The sequence below is a fragment of the Solanum stenotomum genome, chromosome 1 (genome assembly GCF_019186545.1).
Source record: "Solanum stenotomum isolate F172 chromosome 1, ASM1918654v1, whole genome shotgun sequence".
In the NCBI taxonomy this organism is placed as follows: Eukaryota; Viridiplantae; Streptophyta; class Magnoliopsida; order Solanales; family Solanaceae; genus Solanum; species Solanum stenotomum.
Genome location: NC_064282.1, coordinates 19,063,155 through 19,076,933, shown reverse-complemented (window position 1 = coordinate 19,076,933; position 13,779 = coordinate 19,063,155). Strand labels below are relative to the sequence as shown.

Here is a 13,779-nt window from a genome sequence, read left to right as displayed (position 1 = left end):
TTTTAGTGTTTGATAATTAAATAAAAAAATATGATCAAAAGAACAGTTATATAAGTGGAGGTGACTGGTGAGTGAGAAGAGGTGGAAAAGAGTCTATCAACGTAAAATGTCACTTATGAAATTTATTTTTTCTACTCCAATTATTTTCACCAACCCAACATACAAAAGTTAAAAAAAATATATATAAAGAATATATTCCTCCCTATCAAACACACCCTTAACCATACTAGTTTTTAGTTATTTCAACAGAATTGTGCTCTTTAGTGCTTATAGCACTACTTGATATAGGTTCACAAAAAGAATAAAACTACTACTTTGTTAGTATTATAGTTAGAAAAAAAAAGTTTTTTCTATAAATAATTGGTAGATTTTGTTGAAATCAATTTATTCCCACCATGAATAATTAATAAATATCAATCAATGTGTCATTTGATTGACACATAACTCTCAAATCTCAGTTTCTACTTTTTGTATTTTGCAAAAGCAACTTGAAGCAAATATTTTCTGAAAAAGGTACAAAATTGAGGTAGCAAATTCACCTAAGCTGGTACTTGGTAGACAAATCCATTGAAAAACGCCTATATAAATCAACTCAAATTTCTTTTATACAAAGGCAAAAGAGGAAGGTAAGTATAAAACTTCTCAAGTAAAGAACCAGAGTACAAGGAGTTACATCTCACAGCTAAATTTTTGAACAAATTCAGTAAATCTGTAGATATTGCAACAGTTAAAGGCCAGTAGCTATATTGACAATAGTTTCATTATAAAGCTTTCAATCAGAAAGCTAAGCTATTCGCATTCTCATGCATAAGCAGCATATTATAGGACACGATGAAATTTCTATCTATACAAAAAATCCAAATGCAAACACACCAAAAGGGGGAACGAGGGCAGAAGGAGTATCACAATGAAAATGGCTTCGCATACACATCGAATGGCTGGCAAGCTGTTAACTGAGGCTCCTGAAAAGAGTGCAGGGCAAATGTCAAGAACTACACTTACATTCTGTAACTCAAGGAAAATTATGATAGAATAATGACTTTACACCCGTACGAGTAAGTTTGATAATGGTCATAATTTCAAAAGAAGAAAGCTGATAAACACAAAACATGTCAAGTCTTTCAGAGCATAGCTAGTGCATTTATGCTCTTGCTAACCATGAGCTGCAAATGGAGTTGATACTTCGATCAATGCCAAAAAGAATTTTAAAATGTGGGTGAAATACACAAGGGTACTACAATAAACTCCCAAAATCACCCAAAAGGAAGAACAAGATTGGATCAAGCCTCAGATCACTTAAGTAATTGTGAAGCACCAAAAATTGAAGTTTGAAAGCCTCAAGTGAGCCAAGAATTTTTTTCAGTTCAAAATAGATTTGAATTATTCAAATATATGATATTGTTGACATTCTACTTAATGGTAAAATGAAATCACTAGATAACTAGAACTTTAGAAATAAAAGTGTGTGCAAAGCCAATTTTTTTAATTCAAAATGTATGAAATTATTTTCTACATTTCACATAGATGATGAGAATTTTAAAAAATATTACATTAACCTTATATATTTCCTAAAACATTGCATACATGTTTATATATAAATTTTATTGTATAAATTTAAACCACTTATCGGAGATAGGATTCAGAATCTAAACACTGCTTCTTCAAGAGCATTTTTTTCTTTATCAACAGGTTGAGCTGAGATCTAGACCTTTTAAATTCTTAAATCACCTAGCAAAACATGTACAGTTCCAGGACATTGTGAAGCATGCATGGCAGGATAATCAAAGAGGAAATGGCATGGGGAGAGAGTGGCAGAAATTAAAGAGGGTGAAGCAAGCACTAAAGACTCTCAATACAACTGAATTTCAGGGAGTGGAAGCTAGAATCAAGTTGTGCAGACAACAGTTGCAGGATGTACAGAGCTCTATGAGGCAACCAGGCCAGCCTACAAGCTTGATTGAAACAGAAAGGGAGGCGAAACTAAACCGAGAGAAATGGCTAAATGTAGAAGAAAGCATCACGAGACAGAAGTCAAGGGTGCAATGGTTGAAACTGGGAGATGGTAATACAGCTTACTTCCATGTTAGTCTAAAAAATAGGCTAGCTCAGAATAGAATCACCAGCTTGACCAGTGCAAATGTAAATATAATGACAAGCAGCAGTGATATAGAGGAGGAGATACTTGGTTTTTACAAAAAATTATTGGGGACTTGTGCAAACCAATTACCAGCAGTAAATCACCAAGCAATGAGAGATGGACCTAGATTGGATAGAGGGAAACAAGCACATCTGATAGTGTCTGTCTCAAGAGATGAAATACTACAGGCTCTACAGGGAATAAATGACAATAAAGCACCAGGGTCTGATGGTTTTAATGCCATCTTTTTCAAGACAGTGTGGGCAACTGTAGGAGAAGAGATCACTGATGCAACCCAGGAGTTTTTCTTATCAAGGAAGCTACTTAAAGCCATAAACTGCACCACTGACACTAATCCCTAAAATAGACCATCCATCAAATATTTCAGAGTATAGACCTACCTCATGTTGTACTGTGGTGTACAAAATTATTTCAAAAGTGCTCACTAATAGAATGCAGAGTGTGATGGATAGTCTAGTAGATAATGAGCAGTCTGCTTTTGTGCCAGGTAGGCTGATAAATGACAAACATTATCTTGAGCACTGAACTGGTCAAGGGCTATGAGAGGAAAGGAGTATCCCCTAGATGCATGCTGAAAGTTGATATGAGGAAAGCCTATGATTCAGTGAAGATAGATTCCCAGTATGTTTGTGGACTGGATTTTCCAATGCATAAGCACAATGTCTTGCACTGTCTTGATTAATGGCTTCCCCAGCACCCCCTTTGAGGCAAAGAAGGGGCTAAGACAAGGAGATCCACTATCTCCTTATCTCTTTGTTTTAGCCATGAAATATTTCACCAGACTGCTTAAACAACTGAGGAAGTCCCCAAATTTCAAGTACCATCCAAGATGTGCTAAAATGCACCTGGTCCAATTAAGCTTTGCTGATGACCTACTCTTGTTTAGTAAAGGTGAACTCACATCTGTTAGACAAGTTTATGAGCTTTTCAAAGTTTTCTCATCAGCTTCTGGGCTGGAAGCTAATATAGATACAAGCTCCATTATTTTGGAGGAGTATCACTTGAAATGCAACAAGCTATACTATAGGAACTAGGCTTCTCACAGGGCACAATGCCTTTTAAATACTTGGGAGTCCCCTTAAGTACCAAGAGAGTAACTATTGTGCAATGCCAACTATTGATTGACAAGATTATGGTAAGGATACAGAACTGGACCTCTAGGTTCCTTTCCTATGCAGGAAGGGTCCAACTTATCAGAGTGTGTTATTCTCTGTTCACACGTGTTCTGGTCGCAGGTGTTTATCTTACCAAAGAAAGTGATCACATGCATTGAAGGGTTATGTAGAAGTTTCATATGGACTGGAGGTGCAGATATATCAAAGGAAGCATTGATTGCTTGGGACCAGCTATGTAAACCAAGGACTACAGGAGGCCTAAGTATCTTAAGTATTCAGTAGTGGAACAAGGCAGCCATCTGCAAACTCCTGTGGAACCTGAGCAAAAAGAAGGACAAGCTATGGGTACAATGGGTGCATATGTATTAAGGGAAACAAGGAACAGTGTGGAATATCCAAGCAAACCAAGCCTCATGGATGGTGAGGAAAATACTACAAGCACATTAATACTTGGAAGCTGTGAGATGGAATGAAGCACAAGTAATACAAACAGTGAAGTTCTCAATTAAGCAAGTGTATCAACTGCTGAGAGGGGAATATTCAAAAGTAGAGTGGAGGAAACGGGTGTGCAATACTATTGCTTGCCCAAAATGGAGTTTTATCTTTTTTTTAACTCTACATGGGAGACTCCTGACAAAGGAAAGACTACTTGCTTGGGGAAGCGTGGATAGCACCAAGTGTATACTGTGTGATGCTGGGAATGAGAACATCGAGCATTTATTCTTCAGCTGCCCCTACTCGGGTCAGGTCTGGCAGAAGGTTCTACGATGGCAAAATATCCAGAAGCAGGCATCTGGATAGAATGAGGAGCAGAGATGGGCACAAGACCATTACAAAGGGAAATTACCAGAAGCTGAAATCTTTCAAATCATACTTGCAGCCAGTGTTTACTACATCTGGCAGGAGAGGAACCATAGGATTTCTCAGAAGAAGAATAGAGCTGTGGCGCTCTAATTAAGAAGATTGTTCAAGAAGTCCATATCAGAGGAGGAATGAAGCCGAAATTGAGCACGAAAATGCAGATGCTAGATTGGTACCCTATCTAATTAACTACTGGGTTATACGTGGTATTGGATAGACTAAGCAATGGTTTGGGGTAGAGTATGATAGAATGCTGGTAGTATACAGTTCTGGGAGATGTCCAGACTGTTCTTTTGATTTGTAACTCTCGCTTGGTAATAAAATCACTTTATTTACCAAAAAAAAAAAGAAGAAGAATACACTTCAGTGGCAAATTAACATAGTTTGTTCAAGTTACCTGACTAAATCCTCCACCCATACCAACACTACCACCTGTCAGAAGCATGGAGATGAGAGATGTGACAGCACCGCCACCAAAGTCACCCCCTGAACTTCCACCAGCTTGTCGAATAGCATTTCGCATTGCCGTCAATATACTTCCATATGTGGCACCATGACCACGCTCAATAGCTTGAATGAAACAGAAAGTCATAGCACCAGTTGAAGTTATTTTTGAAAGAGCCTGCACATCAAAGTCATTAGTTTCCTAATAGCTTCTAAGTTTAATCCAGTATACAGAAAGAGAGATAAACTAATAGTTTCAAGTTAAATTCAGTACACAAAAAGAGGGATAACATTAATCAAACTTACAGATGTATCAGCTGAAGTTTGATCATCATCACAACCACTAAAAGAGAAAACTTCACCACCATTAGTTCCTTTCCAGACACCAGAACGGGGACGATGGTCTTCCCATACATATTGTCCGCTCCTGTTTTCATGAAGTTACAAAAATAAGTATTACCAAAGATAGAGTAGAATTTGCCCCCAAGGCCTAGCTCAAGTGGCAAAAGGTGGAGGATTTGTGGTTTAGGTNAAGTTTGATCATCATCACAACCACTAAAAGAGAAAACTTCACCACCATTAGTTCCTTTCCAGACACCAGAACGGGGACGATGGTCTTCCCATACATATTGTCCGCTCCTGTTTTCATGAAGTTAAAAAAATAAGTATTACCAAAGATAGAGTAGAATTAGAAGTTGAACCTAGCTGGAAAAAAAATTACAGAACATTTTCAAGGTATTAACTTGTGTACTGTATATCATGTTCTAATTTAATCGTATTTGTAGAATTTGTTGTTTAGTCAAACCATATACATTCTCGAACTGAAGAGTCACTCATGGAACATATCATATCTCAAATGTCAGAGTAACCTATTAGTGAGGCGGCTCTTACTTATCAGCCCTCTATCTTAAATGAAAACAAAACAAAAGATACTTTGTTAATCTTTAAGATTAGGAATCTCTTAGAAGAGCTTGGTTGGTAATTAGAAGAGCTTGTCTCACCCATGAAGTGCTACAAAGAAGAGGTATACAGATCTGTTCAAAGTGCTACATGTGTGGACAGAAGACTGAAGTAAATGGTCATCTGTTTCTGCATTGCAAGATAGCTACAGATCTGTGGAACATGTTCGTTTGTATACTCGGGGTTAACTGGACAATGCCCAGAACCACTTTTGAGGTCCTAACACACTAGCAAGGAATCGGAAAGAGAGGATCAAAAGAAGACTGGTGGAAAAATATCCCTGCTTGCATATGGTGGACACTATGGAAGGAAAGGAATGGGAGATGTTTTGAAGGAAAGGTTAGCAGCCCAGAGGAGATCAAGATGAGATGTCTTAGTCTTTGTATTTTTGGTGTAAGCAAAATTTAGTGGGGGAAGTAGATAGCCTTGTGGAGTTTAAAAGCCAATTGTAAAGTTAGTTTTGTCTTTTTGGATTTGAGTATGATGGCACCCCCTGGGGGTTTGTAAATCCCACCTCATCGATTTTGATGAGTTCTTTTGTGTGAATACAAAGTTACCTATTTCAAAAAAAAAAAAAAAAAACATATTTAATGAAATTCGACTTCTTGTTTATCCAACTATACCTAAATGCTTCAACCAATAGATAACAATATCTAACAAAGAAAAATATCATAAATTACTAAGGATAAGTGACATACCTGCTCATTCTACAAAGGAATGGAAGGTCTAAAACAGTTCCGCTGTGGCAAGCATCTATTATGGCATGAAGTTTTACTCCTTGAGGAAGAGGCCTGACAATTGTTGCATTGATTTCATCATCAACAATCATACCCTGAGTTTCAAAATCTAGGGGACATAAAGTTTCATCATATCCATCCACTTCATCTCCATTGTAATTCCTTTGTCTTGAGCCATGACCAGAATAATGAAAGAGTAGCGAATCTCCCGGTTGGCATCCCTGTACAAGCCAATACAATGCCATGCGCATGTTCTGTTTAGTCGGAGTTCTATATGGATCGGTTTCCTCTTCTGCACATGCCAAGAGAGTTGAAATTATGAAACACGTCTCTAAAACAAATTACCCAAACTTGAAAAAATTCAAGCATCAACACTTCTGAGATTATTGTCAATGTAAAAAGGATAAACTATGATAACTAGTTGTTTCAAACAATAGAAGAGTGTAGACATACAATCATAACTATTCATCCTTGCAAATTTGTTAGGTACACTTTGAAAATTGATGGTGGCAATCAAAACTCAAAAGACTGTAGAGGTTGCACAACTAACCAAATAAAAAGAAACTATTAAAACGACTCCAGGCCGCTAACATCCATAATGTTAGACGTGCCATCATCTGATCATGTGGAGTATGCTGTCCTTTTTTCTTCATAATATGGTTAGCCCCACCCGAACCCCCTACACCTAGGAACCTGAAAGTCATTTTTTTCTCAGTTGCTCCTTTGGTAACTCTAATCCCCTCATTGTTAGAAGTTGAGGCCCTAACCACACTAGCCTATCCCTTGATCCTCTGAAACGTTATTGATGATCACTGCGTAAAAGGGACTATTTTGAAAGGCAATTTCCTTCTTTGACATGGTTTGGACACCACATGTATATCCGGGAACAAAGTTGTGTATTGATTTGCTCAAAAGGGAAAATAAACAACTTCTGCAATCTCAATCAATGTTTTCTCATTAGATTTTCAAAAGGTTATATCAATCAACTATATCTCAATCCTAAACTAGTTGAGTAAGGTAAATGAGATCTCCAAAAGAACAATTCCTAAGCAACAGAATCAAACAAATCATCCTAATTTATGCAATTCATATAATTGTCAAAACAGCTTAAAAAGCACAAAGATTCAATTTTTTTTTTACCAGTAAGCATAAGAATAGACGCCTCTGGAAAATGAAACTTGTTGATCAAGAGATATTTCATACATTTAGCATCATTAAGGCATCCTTTCAGTTCATGCCTAGAATACTTATACGATACACCAACAATCACAGCTTTCTTTCTTCCATGAGCATTGGGTGGTGGGCCAGGAGGTGCGTGGTTGTAAGGGGACGGAGGTGCGGCGGCGGCAGAGGAAGACGGTGGTGGGTGCTGGTATTGATTATGTGGTGGTGGAGGAACAGCACGCGGGTCAGCCAACTGTGTTACTGCCTGACAAATAGCACAACGAATGGATCTTGCACCTGGTGGTAGCTGTAATGGGGTATGACAATTGGAACAGTTTACCAGCATCATCATGGTTGATCTATGGCTCAAGAAAATTGGGGTAAGGGTACAAAGAATTTTTTGGAATTGAGGAATATGGAGAATGGGGTTTAGGTTAAAGGGAGAAAAATTGGGAGAATCAAGAATCTGAAGATGGAGGAATGATATGTTATAATTAGAGTATAAAATTTGTCATGTATGCAAAAAGGTTTTGACTTTTTATTATTTGGAAGAAAAAGAAAGAATCTAAGGGCAAAAGAAAATGACAATGGCTAACGCAATTTGGTATTGGTATTGTAAAGCTTATTTCAATTTTATTGGTCGAAGTTTCCATCAATTGTGCAGTGTTTCGTCCGCGTTCACGCTAAATGACGATGTGATTACTTATCTTCCGTTTGATTATAGATTATATAATTGAAATTTTGTAAATTTAAGTTTTTAGAAGCTGTAATTTTTTCCTCGATCAATTTCATGGTTAAACATATATTTAAAAATAAATTTTCAAAAATTTATAACCAAACGTCATGTTAATATAGCACGTATTGGAGGTGTGCTTTGGTTCGAATTAATGTATTATCGGTTCAATTTATCAATTTTTGGTTTTTTAAATATGATAAATAAATAACCAAACCAATAAGATATTTTTATTGATTTTTGATTTTTGGTTTAACGAATAAAAAAATGCTTATGAAATAAATACATGACTTCTCCAACAATTTGATGCGACAAGACACTAATGTAATTTTTAAAATGCTCATAGAATAAAAACAATAATAACTAACATAAAAAAAAACTATACAAGTTACACAATGAGAATATGAAATTAATAGAGTTCTTACTTTAGGTATTGGTGTTGTGTATAATATGAAGTTGTGAACTTAAAGTTAATATGTAGGGTAAATTGAAGGCCAGAGGTCAAAGGCACTAACTACTAAGGTACTGAGATTAATGTTTAGAGTAATATTTATGTACGGGTAAATGTTTAAATTACTACAAGTCTTAAGGAGTTATCGCTTATTGGTTTATCCAATATTAAAAAACCAAATCGATAACTTGATAATATTTTTTTTATAAAATCGTTAAAAACCCGTTAGCCCAATAATCCAATAACAATAAATCAATTACACTTTTTTTTATTTGATTTATCGATTATACAAGTTACACAATGAGAATATGAAATGAATAGAGTTCTTACTTTAGGTATTGGTGTTTTGTATAAAATATGAAGTTGTGACGTAAAGTTAATATGTAGGGTAATTTGAAGGCTAGAGGTCAAAGGCAATAACTACGAAGGTACTGAGATTAATGTTTAGAGTAATATTTATGTACGGGTAAATGTTTAAATTACTACAGTTTTAATGAGTTATCGCTTATTGGTTTATGCAATATTTAAAAAACCAAATCGATAACTTGATAATATTTTTTTTATAAAATCGTTAAAAACCCGTTAGCCCAATAACCCAATAACAATAAATCAATTACATTTTTTTTTATTTGATTTATCGATTATACAAGTTACACAATGAGAATATGAAATGAATAGAGTTCTTACTTTAGGTATTGGTGTTTGTATAATATGAAGTGGTGAACTTAAAGTTAATATGTAGGGTAATTTGAAGGCTAGAGGTCACAGGCAGTAACTACTAAGGTACTGAGATTAATGTTTAGAGTAATATTTATGTACGGGTAAATGTTTAAATTACTACAGTTTTAATGAGTTATCGCTTATTGGTTTATCCAATATTAAAAAACCAAATCGATAACTTGATAATATTTTTTTTTTATAAAATCGTTAAAAACCTGTTAGCCCAATAACCCAATAACAATAAACCAATTACACTTTTTTTTTATTTATTTTATCGATTAGTTTGATTTTTGCACACCCCTATAACATACTCATGTTACATGTTTACGTTTATTTTCAATTTAACACGAATATGAAAATTAAAATAAGCTTTAAAAAACAAAATATGACAATAATTTAATATTTTCTTAATCTTGATGACTAAATTAAATTAAACTCGATTTCTACGATTTTAATTCACTTTATTGAAAACTAAGTTATGAATTTGAATTATGTTACATCTCATTACAAAAATTTCATTCCCAAATGTTATTATATGAGTATTAGACTAGAAAAAAGGACTAAATGGGCCTGTATCCCTTACTGGATTTTAGGGCAAAACCCATGTTAGGATCCACCTAGAATCGGGCCACCCATATAAAAGCACCAACAAAAAGGACTAATGCTTTGCAGTCTAGGGTTTTATTGCAGCAGCCGCGGCGTCTTTCTCTTCCAGCAGGTGTCAAGGTTCTTCCGTAGCTCGCCAAAATGGTAATCTCTACTCTTAAAATTCAAACAACCATTACTGTTTAATACCTTCAGTAATTAGCAATTTGAACAATAGACTGTTATGCGGATTTACGCATCTTGTATTGTTTTGATGGATTTTTTTTCTGGTTTAAGTGTTGGATTAATCCTCAATTAGGTGAACTGTTTATTTAGTTTTTGTTGGTTCTTTCAAGTTGAAAAAGTGGCGTTCTTGGGATATGGTTGATTGTTGTCGTGTGTATAGACCAGTAAAAGTCAAGTGCTCGGGGGTAGCAAAGGTGTAGTCTTTAAGCTGATGATTATATGGGCCTCTTCTTCTGTTCTGTTTGGTGTTCTTCTGATTTTCTATTCTATTGTACTACGCTCATTTCTCATTGTATGCATATAGCTTGGGTTAGAAACAGTTTATGGGGAATATTACTCTTGTAATTTTGCCGACATTGCTAGCTATATGAATTATTAATATTAAATATTTTCAACTTAAATCTATATATTATTGCCACATATGTATAGGCAGAAATATCTTGTGTCCTTTGCGGTAGAGCCTCTTCTTTCCTTAATCTTACTTTGTGGTTGCCTGAATGGAATAAAGTCTATGGTTGTCCAATTGCAATGCATGGCTTTTGATTTAACTGATTATTCAATGATTTGATCTCTTATAATTTCTTGTTCGACTGCTAAGATATTTCTCATTTTCTTCGTTCTATCCTATTTCTGTTCTCATTTTAGCTTGACATGCTTGTTAAATGCAACTCTTTTATTTATGCAGACCAAGAGAACCAAGAAGGCTGGTATTGTCGGGAAATACGGTGTGTACCTTAAATGCTTAAGATGCTGTTGTGTTACTTCTGTATTTTAATGGTGAACAATAAGTAGCTTATTCTAGAAGATTGCATGTGAAGAAAAACAATAAGATTTGAATTTGCAGCTTATAGTTTATCACAATGATTTTCTAATAAACAAGACCGTTGTTATCTGCAATAACAATAATTATACCAGTCATTTATGTGGATTCTGTCTCCATTACTTTATTTTTGGTCATGATTTCATTTATACCTGCATTTGGTGGCTACGATCTACTGGTGGTATCCTCTAAGAAGCTTCATTTTCTTTTTTTAATGAAGTCCTTGAATAACCTCCTCTTTCTCCCAACATATAGGTACCCGTTATGGTGCCAGTTTGAGGAAGCAGATCAAGAAGATGGAGGTCAGTCAGCACAGCAAGTACTTCTGTGAGTTCTGCGGAAAGGTACAATTCTCCTGTGTTTTTTGTATGATAATTTTTTATAGAGCATGGATTCATTATTACATTGATAATAATGTCATTATGTTCTTACCTTGTAGTATGCCGTCAAGAGGAAAGCTGTTGGTATTTGGGGTTGCAAGGACTGTGGCAAAGTGAAAGCTGGCGGTGCTTACACATTGAAGTAATTATCATCTGAGCTCTTGTTGTTCTCTTTCTTCTTCTGTGCTTGAAGTACTAATTCTTTTATCCTCTTTTTTCCAGCACTGCTAGCGCTGTTACCGTAAGGAGCACTATCCGAAGGCTTAGGGAGCAGACAGAGAGCTAGTCATTTAGCTGCTAGCTAATTTAAAGTTGAAATTGATATAGTTTCACTGTTTGATATCTTGGTTTTGCATTGAAAGAGTTGTATTGTCTACTGTTTTTGAAAATTTTGATTTAGCCTAAGCATTGGAACAATATTCCCTGTGTGACTTATCCCAGATCTTATTTTCTCTATCTTATCAAGTTGAAGTTTAATGGGTTTCATGTTTCCTTGCTGTGCAAGTGTTTTTGTGTGGTCTATTGTTTTCTGATTTGCTCTTTCGTTATAATGGAACTTTGATCCCTGTTCGTTTAGGAGAGCCAAATCCCTCTATCTTAGTCGAGTAGTAGTTGAAATGACTTCATTGGCTTGACTTAAACATCTCTGCGTGGTGGTTATTGTACCAAATCATAGAAAGTATAAAATATAGCTACACGGATTATGCAATATAGCTTACTTATGCGTGAGCTATACACTAACTATACATTATGATACACTCAAAAAGTAGATTATAACTTAATTATACATGAAGTATACACCAAATAGACATATACACCCACTATGCATGAAATATACACTAACTATTCAATCTCAAACAATTAAAAATTTAGAAATGAAGTTCTCTCAATATTTTGAGTCTTTTAATATATAATTCGCTTGAAACGTATTGTTTGCAGTACATCAAATTATAAAGAAGAAAATTAAGAAAAAAGATGAAGCAGTAGCAAAAAAGGAGGAGGAAGGGGGAAAAAAGAAGAAGATGAAGAAGAGGGAAGTTGCTGGAGAAGAAAAAGAAAACGAAGAAGACACGACAATCATTTTCTTTTACTTTTATTTGAAAAAATTAGGGCCAAATAGCCATTTTATAACGGACTAAAAAGATGGTATGGACTGACATTTTGCATATCTTGCCCTTTTAACTTTTACCATATAGTTAGAATTTTGGGCTAATAAGAGTGTTTTGTACTTGAATCAAAACAAGTAAAGACAATCTTATTTATATTGATGTAACCTTCATTTTTTCTAAAACACTAATTTCGAAAAAAGTTTAGTTCTCGGGTCGTAGATTTCATCGAGAAAAACGCCGCACTTTCACTCTTCTTCACTCTTATTTTTCATCTTCTTCGATTTCACGTCTATAAGTTCCGTTGACCGATCAAAACTTTTTTTTATTCTTTTGAATTCTTGATGGTATTTTTTTTAGAATTTATAAATGTCAAAAATTAAATATACATTACTTGGGAGAAGAGTGAGAAATGTCGATTGATAGATCGGTTGACATTTCAAATAAAGTTGAAAAAGGAATTTTGTTAATTATATTATAATTTTACCTATATGAAGTAGAGAAATAACTAGAGATATCTACTTTTTAATCAAAAAAATCAAGATATTTTTGCAACAATTGATTAAGTATGAATGTTTATATACCATAAAATCAAATGTGGAACTTCAAATAGGAAAAAATGGATGAAAAAGAGTGTTTCTTTATGATTAAATATTAAGTAATCTAATTAGACAATTAATTTAAATTAATATAGTGTAAGGTTCCGTTCATTATTTGAAGAATGATTTCTTTGTGATAAAAATCAGGTACTATTATATCATATTAAAATCAAGTACTATTATATCATATTAAAATTAATTTAATAATTTTCAATAAAATCGTATATCATATATATATATATAAAAGAGAACCTTATGCCCGCCTACGTGGCGTCACTACAAACCAGAATTCCCTTTTAATTTATTTATTTACAAAACTAGTCTTCCCTTTCATGAAAAGTTGTGAAATTTATGAAAATTTGTGACTTTTATGAAAAGTTGTGACTTTAATGAAAAGTTGCGACTTTTATGAAAAGTTATGACTTTTATGAAAAATTGCAACTTTAATGAAGAGTTGCGACTTTTAAGAAAGGTTGTGACCTTTCCGAGGGGTTGCAACTTTTCCAAATAGTTGTAACATTTCTGATAAAGCGCAATAAACATTTGTTCACACTACCCTTTGTTGTCTATAAATAGAGGGTTTTCCTCTCATTTTAAAACAACGAAAATTATGAACCTCTTCTTCTTCTTCACAATTAAATATTTGTGTAATTTGCTCATGTTGAGTGGCTCACTGACACCATTTCTTATGTTACAAATC

At 34.5% G+C, this 13,779-nt stretch overlaps 2 protein-coding genes across 2 annotated transcripts; one reads left to right on the top strand and one right to left on the bottom strand.

The window, feature by feature from the left end:
* Positions 1-716: 716 nt before the first annotated feature.
* LOC125842333 (metacaspase-1) lies at positions 717-7,970 on the bottom strand. The gene is made up of 5 exons (XM_049521614.1): positions 7,416-7,970; positions 6,237-6,567; positions 4,885-5,005; positions 4,532-4,756; positions 717-962 (listed from the first exon to the last, which is right to left on the bottom strand). The coding sequence occupies exons 1-5, from the start codon at positions 7,789-7,791 to the stop codon at positions 903-905; spliced, it is 1,113 nt and encodes a 370-aa protein (XP_049377571.1). The 5' UTR covers positions 7,792-7,970; the 3' UTR covers positions 717-902.
* Positions 7,971-9,974: 2,004 nt separating this feature from the next.
* Positions 9,975-11,878, top strand: LOC125877152 (60S ribosomal protein L37a). The gene is made up of 5 exons (XM_049558492.1): positions 9,975-10,093; positions 10,860-10,899; positions 11,250-11,338; positions 11,434-11,516; positions 11,597-11,878. The coding sequence occupies exons 1-5, from the start codon at positions 10,091-10,093 to the stop codon at positions 11,658-11,660; spliced, it is 279 nt and encodes a 92-aa protein (XP_049414449.1). The 5' UTR covers positions 9,975-10,090; the 3' UTR covers positions 11,661-11,878.
* Positions 11,879-13,779: the final 1,901 nt, after the last annotated feature.

Coding starts and splice junctions, on each gene's coding strand:
- LOC125842333 (XM_049521614.1), bottom strand. CDS start 7,791: ATGATGATGCTGGTAAACTGTTCCAATTGTCATACCCCATTACAGCTA. Junction 4,757..4,884: donor AAACTTCAGCTGATACATCT/GTAAGTTTGATT, acceptor TTTGATGTGCAG/GCTCTTTCAAAAATAACTTC. Junction 963..4,531: donor TGGGTGGAGGATTTAGTCAG/GTAACTTGAACA, acceptor CACTCTTTTCAG/GAGCCTCAGTTAACAGCTTG.
- LOC125877152 (XM_049558492.1), top strand. Junction 10,900..11,249: donor TGGTATTGTCGGGAAATACG/GTGTGTACCTTA, acceptor CCCAACATATAG/GTACCCGTTATGGTGCCAGT. Junction 11,517..11,596: donor GGCGGTGCTTACACATTGAA/GTAATTATCATC, acceptor TCTTTTTTCCAG/CACTGCTAGCGCTGTTACCG.